At 41.2% G+C, this 12,144-nt stretch overlaps 1 protein-coding gene across 3 annotated transcripts; it reads left to right on the top strand.

The window, feature by feature from the left end:
• Positions 1 to 679: 679 nt before the first annotated feature.
• On the top strand, positions 680 to 11,743 carry GPR12 (G protein-coupled receptor 12). 3 transcript variants are annotated; one of them, XM_017818671.1, is made up of 2 exons: positions 680 to 777; positions 1,386 to 11,743. In XM_017818671.1, exon 2 carries the CDS (start codon positions 1,398 to 1,400, stop codon positions 2,400 to 2,402), a length of 1,005 nt encoding a protein of 334 aa, XP_017674160.1. In that variant the 5' UTR covers positions 680 to 777; positions 1,386 to 1,397; the 3' UTR covers positions 2,403 to 11,743. The 3 variants fall into 3 exon arrangements, with proteins under 3 accessions (XP_017674160.1, XP_017674159.1, XP_017674157.1); XM_017818670.1 differs by having other exon boundaries at positions 758 to 794; XM_017818668.1 differs by lacking the exon at positions 680 to 777 and having other exon boundaries at positions 1,271 to 11,743.
• The last annotated feature ends 401 nt before the right edge of the window (positions 11,744 to 12,144 follow it).

Genomic DNA, 12,144 nt, shown 5'->3' with positions numbered 1-12,144 from the left:
CATTTTCACATGGTTATAGACCACAGAATCACAGAATGGTTGAGGTTCTAAGGTGCCTATGGTGGTGGTCTGGTCCAGCCCCGCATCTCAAAGCACGGTCACCTAGAATAGGTCATTCAAGGCCATGTCACAGAATCATAGAACCAAAGAACAGTTTGGAAAGGACGTTCAAGATCATGTAGTTCCAAATCCCCTGCTATGGGCATGGATGCCCCTCACTAGATCAGGTCACTCAGCACCCCATCCACCCTGGCCTGGAACACTCCCAGGGAGGGTGACGTCATCAGCTTTTGAGCATCCCCAGGGGCGGAGACACCACGAACTCTCTGGGCAAACCCATGCCAGCAGCAATTGACCACCCTCACAGTATACGGACGGTTTCGATTTTAACAATTTTCAGGAGGCTCTTGCTGCAAAGGAAAAGCCAGCTGCCCACTGTAAGGCCGGTTTGAGGGGAGCGATCGCCTCAGGGGTGGGCGCGGCTGTACCTCGGGGGGGGTGCGGCGAGGAGCGAGGAGGGGGTGTCCGCCCTCTTCCCACCCCCCGCCTCCTCCGCGAGCACCTGCGCAGGCGCGCGCGCACGAGGCGCGCCCCCGCCCCTTCACACACACACAGGCACACGCCCTGCGCGCGCGCGCGGGGTGCGCGCACCTGCGCTGCGCCCTCGGCCCCCCCCCGCGCGGCGCCGGTCCCGCTGGCGCCTGGAGAGGGACCGCGTCGACCCCTCTGTGCCTCCTCCTTCCTTCCATCCTCCGACCCGCCGGGGGATAAGCCCAGGTGAACCGCCGCCGCGGGTGCGTGGAGTGTGTGGTGGTGTGCGTGTGGTGTCCGCGTCGAGTTTGTAAGTTCTCAGAGAGGATAAAGCCCCCCTTCTCCCTCGCCCTCCCCACCCCCCCAGCCCGGGCGGGGTTTCCTCACTGGGGGTCGGTGAAGGATATTCTCCCCTCTCTACCCCCCTCCATCGTGTCCGCTCCCTCCGCGACCAAAAATAATGATCCCGCTTTGGAATCGTGGCCGCTGGATAATGGGGTTTACGCCGCCCCGCAGGCGGCCCCCACCCAAAATTGCGGCGCTTAATGGGGGCTTCAGCTATTTTATGGTCTGCCTCCCGTGCCGTGCCTTCATGCCTGTTCAGCTGAAGGAAACTGCCCTACGGGTCACTCAGCCTCCGCGCCTCGGTCTGTCCCTTGGTGGATAATCTCGGGCAGTTTTAAATACCCCCCCCCCCGCTTTGTTTTTGTTTTTGTTTTCTATTGTCACATTTATGTAACAAGTGCCTGCACATTAGGTCGGTGTTGCTGACTCGGGCAATGCATGTTCCGGGTGGGATGATGTGTCCAGTGATGTGCCTGAACATTAAAAATAATGTCTTTCTGTTGAAGAAGACAGGGGTTAAAATGAATGAAGATCTGAAGGTTAATTTGAGCTGGCTGCCTCAGGATCATGTAGAAGCCAGCTCTACAGAGAATGCCTCAGCTGCAGGCTCCTCCCTGGTTCCTGTCGTAGACCCTGAGCCAGAGCTTTTGGTAAACCCCTGGGACATTGTCTTATGTACTTCAGGGACCCTTATCTCCTGCGAAAATGCCATTGTGGTTCTGATCATTTTCCATAATCCCAGTCTTCGCGCCCCCATGTTCCTCCTGATAGGCAGCCTGGCACTGGCAGATCTCTTAGCGGGCATTGGATTGATCATCAATTTTGTTTTTGCCTACCTTCTGCAATCAGAAGCTACAAAACTGGTTACGATTGGACTGATCGTTGCCTCTTTCTCAGCATCTGTTGGCAGCTTGCTGGCTATTACTGTTGATCGTTACCTCTCCCTGTATTACGCTCTGACTTACAATTCAGAGAGGACTGTCACTTTTACCTATGTCATGCTTATATTGCTCTGGGGAGCATCTATCTGTATTGGACTGCTGCCTGTAATGGGCTGGAACTGCCTCAGAGATGAATCCACCTGCAGTGTTATCAGACCACTCACTAAAAATAATGCAGCTGTCCTTTCGATCTCCTTCTTGCTTATGTTTGCCCTCATGCTGCAGCTCTACATTCAGATCTGTAAAATTGTGATGCGCCATGCCCATCAGATTGCCTTGCAACACCATTTCCTGGCCACTTCCCACTATGTGACCACCCGAAAAGGAGTGTCTACTTTGGCCATTATTTTGGGGACTTTTGCTGCTTGCTGGATGCCTTTTACACTTTATTCTTTAATAGCAGATTACACCTATCCTTCTATATACACCTATGCCACCCTCCTGCCAGCTACCTACAATTCCATTATCAATCCTGTCATATATGCTTTTAGAAACCAGGAGATACAGAAAGCGCTTTGGCTCATCTGTTGTGGCTGCATTCCTTCTAACCTGTCTCAGAGAGCAAGATCACCTAGTGATGTCTGATTGGCAGCCAGGAGGACGCTCCTTAGCACGTTACTTTCCAGACATTCTGTCTTTGGTTTAGATGCATTCATTAAATGGTGTGTGATGGGTTCAGATAAAAACCACAGGATGGACTGACCTTTTTGTAAACAGAAAACCCCAGTGACCGAAATCAATTGCGTGGTTTAAGGGAGATTTCCAAAATCAAATTAATCAGTGTTCTTACAGATTTATAATGTTGCTCAGGGTCTTTTTGTCATATTACCCAGACTTTGCCATGTTTGCCATGATTTTACCTTCAACTTTCTAATTAAAATTGGATTAAAACAGCATACCTCCTTTGAAATTGTTTATGCGATTGAATTTAGTTATACTGCATGTTATAATCTGTTGTCGGGATGGTTTTTTTCTCTTTAATTTTTTTAAAACAGAAAGAAAAACCAACCAAGTCCTGTTACTGCATATGTATATCATCAGAATGCGCTTCAAAATAATGGCCAATTGTACTGAGTTATTGGTGTTTAATCTCAGTGCAACAAATTTGCTCTAAGTGAGGAAGTACTTGTACAGCTTTTTATTTTACATCTCAGCATGAATTAGGTTGATAATTGTTTTTAAGGGTTACCTGTTTTCTCATGAGTTCTGGCTGGATGTTAAACCAAAAGATATGCATTGCTTTCCTTTTCAGAAGTCAACCATATGTTTTCCCTTAGATATGGGACATCAGAGATCACTACGCTATTAATTTTAAAACTGATTGGTGGGGGGGAGAATCTCTGAAACTGATGAAGCAGCGTGGCCTCTTTCGGCTATGTGTTTGTAATAGATCAAACACTAAGTTTCTCAGACAAGTTTGTCTTTTCAGAAGAGTTAAAAAAATCTTTAATAAAATAACCTACAAATTGCTCGCAGCACGTATTTAGCACTACATGAAATGGTTTTCCTAAGTTTGTTTTCAAGTCAAAACTATTACCACTTGTTTTCATTGTTCTCCTATGTAATTTTAAATACTGACATTTATAAATTCTCAGAGCATATCTGGTTCATAATTGTATGCAACCAGAACTGCAAGAGGAGACGAAAACAGCGTTTTCTCCTTTTCTGGCAGTTTTATCCACTACAGAACATGATTCTTTACATTGTACCCATGTCATTTCACTCCATTGTAAGATGATAGTTCTGGTCTAAAAAGCAGAGCTTCCTTTCATGAATGGTTAAATTTCAAACTGCTTCTAACCTTTCACTGGAGCCACATTAGAATGCACTAGAAATAAAGCATTGTTTTCTAATTTGAAGACTTGATTGTCAGGGAGAAAATATTCCTGGCATATGTCTTTGTGAAACTTACGGTATGCCCTCATGTCAGTTCATGGAGTTTAGAGTACCACTTCCATTAGTGTTGATGGGAGCTAAATGTGTTCATGCCCTGGCATCAGTAGGAGGTTATTTTCCCTTGAATGTCTAAGTCAGCATACTGTATTGTTGCTTCAGTACCTTCTATTAAAAAAACCCAAAACAAACTCAAATGTAAAAATAGCAATATTTACAGTTCAATGAAAAAATATACCTGTATAGTAGAGATAGTAGAGACAACTGCATTGCTGGTCTGGATTTTTCCAAATGGAATCAGTCCTTTTCATGTGGACATTCGGATGACTGTAGCTTTTTGTGGCAAAGTTTCTGTGACGTTAAGAATCATATGCTATACACAAAGCTGAATCTCAAATGTGAGTGAGTTGTCTGTAAACGAGGCTCTGTAGACATTTTTATGAGCAATAACTAATTTTAGTTGCAATGCTGGGTTTAAATTCCATTGTTTACTTGGTTCAACCTTCATGATATTTGGCTCTTACTTTGTAATCTGATTCATTTATTAATTGCATGGCATGATCTAGTAGAGCTGTGAATTTGAAGCTCCCCTGGCTTCCCTGTGATTTACAGGTGCTCAGCAGAGTTAAGACTATGACTTCTGCTCAGTGTAGGATATTGGTGTTCTTTATCTACTTCTGAATGCTAATGAAACTTCAGTCGTTGCATTTTTGTGTAAGAAATACTCACTTTGTAGAAATCTGTGCTACGTATGTGTGCACTTTTGCAAGTATGCAAAGTATTGGGAATTAATGGCAGTAAAAGTCATGAGATGAATAATATAGGGAGGCTCAATAATGTAGAATGGCACTTTAAGTTAGTCACGCAAAGTTTACTCCCTTCTTTCTTCCTGCATTTGTTCTTCTTTATCAAAATGCAAAACATATGATGATTATAAAAGCTAAAACTGCGACCAAAATTCAGTCCAGAGGGCAACTGTTGTTTTGCTTATGCAAATCTGTTCTCATCCTCTTGGATAACTTCACAGGCATTAGCGTTTTTCTCTACATAACACCTGTGTGATGGGGAAGCCAGAAAAAAACAGCACAGAGGGAGGTAATCTCATTCTCTCATGCTGGTTCACCTAGTGTCCTTGTCATCTTCCTTGCTCCACAGGCTGCTCGAATCCACAGAGGCTCTCCAGAGCGCTGGGGGAGCTGACCTTTTCCTTGTGCCAGAGCAGAGAGATTTGTAATTGGAAGCTTCTCTCCTGAGGAACACTGCAAGTCAAAGAGGAAAGAAGGATTAATTATAGCAGTCCCACAAAGCTAGCTCGTAGGGATGGGATTTGCCCTTGTTTTGAGGAGTAGTGCATGGTTGCCTTTCACCACATACAGATGAGAAACATGATTCTGCCTCCCAAGCCTCTGCTGTGACCTCCAGTGAGGATGTAGTCTTTTCCAGAAATATGTTCTTAAATTAAGACTGTGCAGTACAGGCCAGAAAATCCTGCTGTAAGTCAACGACATAGGTTTGCCCGCAGCTGTCAAGCCAAACCTTAACATGTTTTGCAGTACTTGACAGGTGCTATATAACACACCTGTGAACGAACTCTTTAGAGTAGGGCCAGAGCTGTGTGTATGAAGGTGCCGACCTCACTTGCACAGAAGGATTGCTTGACAGCTAGCCACTTTCCAGACCCTGAGGAATTAAGCAATTCTCTGCTGTCCCCTCAGAATTACAGGATAGGCCCCAGTTCGGTATGGTGAGGTGCCGGTATCCATCCAAGATCCCTCTGAAACAGGCAGGAATCCCACCAGCTTGCAGGATTCTGATATTTTGTTGTCCCATCAAACAACACCCATGTGTAAGACCAGGGAGGTTAGATTCACCATTCTGTGTACAGTGAAGTAGCTTTCACATCTCCATTGTAATGACAAAAGACTTCTATTTCTTAATATGTAATTTACTTTAAAGAATTGAAGTTCACGTTTTATTTATTAAAACACTTGACCCAAAGTTAGTAACAGGTTATATCTTGATGGGAAAAATTTACTGTGGTCGGTTTTTCATATGTTCATCCTCAATGCTTGGGAGAGGATTTTTTTAGATTGTCATCTTTTTTTTTTTAACCATTTCTCCTAACAGTAAGATTTCAGCAATAAGGGGAAATATGTGTTTAGCACAAAAGCAATAAAATCCTCCATGTTGCAGGTACTATAAACTGCTGAGAAAACTCAGAGCAATAGAGAGGAAGCAATATTACTTTAAACAAAAAACAGTAACTTGCATAAGGACTTTCAATTAGCATAAGTCTTCCTTTGTTAAGCAGATGCTATCAGACCGATGTGGGACATCATTTCTGGTTGATTTGTCTTATAATTATTGAGTTCCTGAATAGAATTACACAGCAATAATATTTTATGGTAATTCTTGGGTCCCAAATTTGTGCTATTGGCAAGAAAAAAATTATGTACTATGGTGAAGATTTTTATTCTTTTCATCGTTTGGCATTTAGTTGCACAGCATTCTGTAGATAAATTGTGTTCAGGATTTCCAGTTGTAACAGAAAATACTGAATTTGCCATGCTTATCAAGATGGACATGATAAATGGTGCTAGCCCATTCTGAAGACAGCTTAGTTTTGGTATCAGTGAGGAAAACCCCTACCAATACCCAGGTTATTTGGAGGCAAGCTGAAAGGCCTGCTATTGCTGCTGTATCTTCCTGCCATGGACACTCAGTAACATAAGCAGCTGTGTCCATCCTTTAGTGTTCAGCGGCCAACCTTGAGGCATCTTGGAGTCACTAAAGCCCCTCCATGGACAGCAGTGAACTTTGGCTTAAACCAGCAGCCATGCTGTCCCCAAAGAGCTGTTATTTTGTTACCTCATTTTCTTAGGGATTGTTTAGCCTTTAAAAGTAAGATGCATGAGACTTCATTTCCCCAAGGTGATAAGCAACCTGCTGGTGACTGAAGTTGGGATAAAATAGCATCACTACAAATCAAGCCCCTGAAACATAACTACACACTCATTACTTAAAAAAAAAAAAAAAGGAAAGTGGTTCTGTAACTTTCAGAACATGATTTTCAAAATGTTGGCCCCAGCTTTTATGAAAAGAAAGTATACATGGTCTGGTTTTTCTATGTACAATAAATAAAGAAATAAAAATAAGAATTAGAGTAGTCACTATGTAAAAAACCACTAGCTATTCTGTCACTTTATCTGAGGTACTGAGTGGTTCTAGTTCTGCTTAGTGGTAGTCCAGAGATGTTCAATGGTGAAAAATTAAGATCTCTCAGTCTCTGCTTATAGAGAACTAAAAGGAAGGGACTAAAAGGAAGTGATGTAATTTATATCTCATGAATAAGCAATAGGTCACGAAAGATAAATTAGGCATGCGTATCTCCCTCATTTGTCAGTATAAGAATGATGGGACTCTCAATAAACTTGAAAGGTCTCCTGTCTGGAAATACTTTTTTGGTGCAAAAGGAAATTACCCCTTAAAACTGGGTGCTGCTGTCTTCTTCATTCCAAGAATTCCCAATTCCTTTTAATGCATGAGAAATCTGGGTGAACTGGAAGGATATCTGCTTTCGTATTAGGCGAATGATGAGAGATGGAAGTCTTTATGGCTTGGTGAAACAGCCAGATACTCAGTGCTTGAGCTGGGATAGGAAGGATGCTTGAATGAATGCATCCCCTGAGAGAACGTTATTTTGAGCTGTCCATTTGGAACCTGACCCAATGCACATGGAGCACCTGAGAGGGGCCCTGGGACTGCCCTTGTTCTGGAGTATATTGCAGCAGTCCTACATCCTTGAGGCTGGCAGTATTGTTGCTTCTGTTGAATGGTGTCCAGAGAAAAGAGAGGAAGGGATATGATCAGAAGTGAGGTCCCCCTTCCTTGAAAATGTCACCTCATGTTTTATTCAGATTATTACTTGTCTTATTAGCATAGTCTTGTGTGGTTCCACTTGAAATCAAAAGAGAGGTTTTGTGGAAAAATATTGAAAATGCACAAGTAGCACTACCAGCAGATTATTTTACGATAAGTCATTAGGTATTTCTGTTTCTTTTGAGGAGCAGCTGAACCTGTAACTTCGCAGTAAATGTTTCTTTGAAAACAGTATGCCTTTGCACTAAAAAAGTTCATGCTGTGGTTTATTCACAAAATTATTGTGATCTTGTAAGCCACATAAAAATAAAGAGTTGCACATTTCATTTACTCTTACACAAACATCTTCTAGAAGAGAAGGAAAAAAATGAAACCTAACTGTAGGTTAGGTGAAACCCTATTGCAGTTAACTAGTGCACCACTGCTATGATGCAAATTAATTCAGTGCCACCAAAAGGATAAGAGGAGATTTTTCCAGTGGAGATTTTTTGCAAATAGGCTGAGAGAGTAAAACTCACTTTAGAACAGCAATCAGTTAAAGTTGCCATCACAAACTCCTTGAATTGGCTTTTAAGGAAATTGTCCTCACCTCCCCAAACCTTCGTTTTGCACTCTACATATGCCAAGGCAATTTTTACATGCTCACTGACATGCTAGATATTTAACTAAACAAGACAGTATTATGGGTTTCCCCCTCACAGGTAGGGGGAAGAGTCTTATGTCCCAGAACTAATGACCCGGTTTAGTTATCTGATAGCTCTAAGTAACATGGACCTTTCTAAAAAGCATAGAGTAGTTATGGGCTTTCAATGCATATTTGGGGGCTTCCTTAAATTACTAGTGTAGAGTATTTCAGCTGAGGGCCGTAGGATTATGGCTTGGGTGTTTTTTACGGTTTTTTTTTCATCCTTCACCTCACCACCACCGCACCCCCAGATGTCTGGTACAGTCCTTTTTGTTTAAAGACAAACATTGGTGTACAGTTGGATTCGATGATCCTAGAGGTCTTTTTCAACTTAAATGATTCTGTGATTCTAAGTACCTGCCTCTCATAAGTACAGTGGTGCATTTTTAGGTAATAAAAGCTTATTTACAAAGTTTTTTAATAGTTTGATATAACCCTTTCAAATATAATAGCAGCACTTTTTTATTTAACAACTTCAGTGAGCATTTGCCTTACACTGGAAATGTCTGATTCACCTGTGGAGAGGAAAAACTGGAGGGAAGTGTACTGCTACCATTTTTTTTACTCTAATATTCTTTTTTCCTCAAACCATTTGATCCCAACCGTATGATGTACCATGAGGTCTGAGCACAGGCCTAGTCCCAGTTCCTCAAGAAAAAAGCAAGCCAATACAAACTGCACAAGGTGAAGACTGCATCCTGCAAGGATTTACCTTAGAAAATGGAGGTGCAAAGAGGTACCAATAAAATAGATTTTTCTTTTAAGTATAAACTCATTCTTAAAGGGAAATGCCTATGTTCAGATTTAACATGAAGAGTTTAAGTAGTAATTATATTATATGCTGAACAGAGAGTTTCTTAGAGTATTTTGGTATGCCATTAGCTTAATTACGTATGATGAGCTATCACTTTTAAGTAGCATAATTACATACTTAAATATAATATATATATACACATAATTATTATGATTATTTAATTTATTTTTTATATACACGGTATGGTATATCTCATGCTCTATACCTTCAGTGTTGACATGGTCAAAGTGTAACATCTTTGCTGAGGCAGTTTCATATGTTTAAAGACAAATACTGCCGAACTTGTACGAGTCTTGCAAACACTGAAAGATTCAGTGGCAATTGATATTTCAACAAAGAAAGACCAGCTAGAGGTTTGGGAAGGGAGGCAAATTCTCATGTCTTGAATTTGAATAAACCCCACTTTGAGATTACAGGAATGTGTTCTATCACCACATATGGACAGAATGCAGGAAGGATATTTGTCACAAACGTGAGCCTATGTAGCAGCTATATCTTCCTGAATACAATGTTCCCTGTTCTCTCCTGCTCTTTTTCTGTCTTTCATAGGTGCTTTGGTAACAGGGCTGCTCAGATCATGAGTCTAAACAGCACTCCACACAGTTATGTGACACAAGTGGACATTTTGCACTGGCTGATGCCAGAGTATCTAAAAAATTTTATGCATTCATTTTTAAAGGGCACGTAAAATACATATATGTTTCAATGATGTTCTAGGAAAAAGGTCTAGGACCTCTAAGATTTAGGGCCAACGTATAGAGCTCTTAATGCATTGATTACTTACGGTCCCCATAGAATTTTCCTCTTACTTCAGTGTTCACTAAGATTAAACCCATCAAAATAATCAGGAATTTGGCTTCCCCATTTTCAGGGAAGAAATATTTTTATAGTATGCAAATGAAAGCAGCATGACCTGGCCCTTTGAAAACTGAGGTACCCTCATCCTGAAAGGGACATACTGTTGTGTCCCCATGGAGTATGGGGAGTTGTGCCCCATTCATGAGTTTTTGTTTTGCCACTCTTTGGTTGCCCTCTGACGATGTACTCCCTCAATATATGAGCAACACTCAGTTCACTTTGTGGTGCCTCTTGCCCCAGAGGGCTCATGAGAAAAGAGCGTGGAGGTGAGGCTTTTCTGTAGGGTTGATTGTAGGTCAGAGCATGCTGGGTTTGGAAGGGAGCTCTGCTCTCAGCACAGAGCTTTCTGAAGCTTTTCATGACAGGAAATAGTGAGCCTTCTTCGATCACATACCAGCCAAATTTGAGCTCCTTTCTTTTGTATTGGTCTTTCAGTGTAAGCAGAGACTTTCCTTAGTCTAGGAGGAGGAGGGTAAGTCGTGGCTCTCCAGCAGAGAGCTTTTTACACAGCAGCTACCCCAGAGCTGAGCAGCTGAATGTACAGTAGTCTGCTTCCGAATGCTGGCCGGTCCCTATAGGAAGAAAATGCACTTTTCGAGAATGTAGGAACAGTATGTGTGATTTGTGCCAAAAGTGTGGAATAACTATTGCAGCTGTAGAGGCAGGTAAATTGCCTAGATTACATATGCAGCAAAATACTCAGGCAATCTGTAGGGTTACTTGCATGTGCTCAAATATATTTTATGTTGAAGATAATAGCAGTCCCATGTATGTATAGAGGAGGACAAGAATACTGACTTTTCTGTTAGGCCTCAGCCAGAGCCAACCAAAGGAAATGGGCATTCTTGGTTTTGTCCTTGTTTCTAGAAAGAGTCACATTACACCTCTATCCATTTTGATGTCTACATCTTTTTACTCTTTTGGGCTTAAGGAGTCCTTTGTTTGGTCTCAGCTTTACTGTCACAGCCAAAATCTACAAAAATTGATTGTAAATGTGTTCACAAATGAAATTTCATTTGTATGTTAGGATAAGATGCTATAAATGTGCCTCTGAAATAAAGCTGTAAAACTCTGTCTTTAACTTCAGGCCATGAAATTTGGAATACCCTGGGCTAGTAGAACCACTTGTAATTTCCTAGACTTACTGACTAGAGCCCCACATTTTTTGTTTCCAAATGCAATTAAAAATAACCCATGGTTTGCCATGTTCATCTCATCGAATTTTCAGAGAGAACTTTTCTGAGGACACACCGTATTATTCAGGTAAAGACCTGGTACTACTGACTGCAGTGTAGTTCCGTGCTGAATTCTAAAAGCCTTAGCAAAAGCATCTGCATGGGGGATAGTTCTCATCTCACTAGGAGCCAGATGGATTGAAGTTCTGCATGTTGTGCTTTTTATATGAAAACCGATTACTGGTTTCATACATAAAGGCCTGCGGTTATTTCTTATACTAATTTAGGTTTGTTTTTTTTAATTTAACCGTGGTTGAAGTTTGAACCATACCTTGCCAGTGTATGAAGTGATTTTAAAAGGAAGTGAGACATCTTGGCCTCAGTTTCCCTTAAGCTTAAAGCTTTGAATTGCAACTACAGAGCTTCTTGTTGTATACAAGATAGTAATTTAATGCACTTTATTTAAAAAAAGGCACAAATTATTTTCTTTATAAAATGGTACAATTGCACTATGCTGTAAGAATTGGTTACTAAATATAAACTGTACAGTTTTGTAGTCAACATTGTGTTTAGTCATAAATGATGGAAACAATTACATGTTTCAGTTAAATGTTAATTTTATATGTGGTGTATGTAACCATAAATAAATTTTCCTTTCTAAAAAAACAATTGTTCATTTCATTTCATTGAATTTCACATTCTGTTGCAAATAAAAAAACAATATCCTTTCTACAAATGTAAAAGTAAGTATGTTCCAGTGCATGGAGATGACAGATAACACTGACTAAACCTGGGGAATTAAATTCAGATGTCCAAACTTCAGCTGAATTTCTGTAGGTCCCCTGCATCTACTAACACTCCAGAAGGAAGTATCAATTTTGTACAAAAACTCTGAAAGAAGGGCTAAGAGATGTTCTTGAATGTAGAATTCCAAGTGAAAGCCAGAGTGCCCTTCCAAGTCCTTTCTTTTTCGGTTTGTCTCTACTGCACTCACTTCTGACACACTGCAATTTATTATCATTA

The sequence above is a fragment of the Lepidothrix coronata genome, unplaced genomic scaffold, assembly GCF_001604755.1.
Source record: "Lepidothrix coronata isolate B3197 unplaced genomic scaffold, Lepidothrix_coronata-1.0 Scaffold69, whole genome shotgun sequence".
NCBI lineage: Eukaryota > Metazoa > Chordata > Aves > Passeriformes > Pipridae > Lepidothrix > Lepidothrix coronata.
Note: the sequence above shows the minus strand (reverse complement) of the source record. Positions and strands in the feature narration are given on the sequence as shown.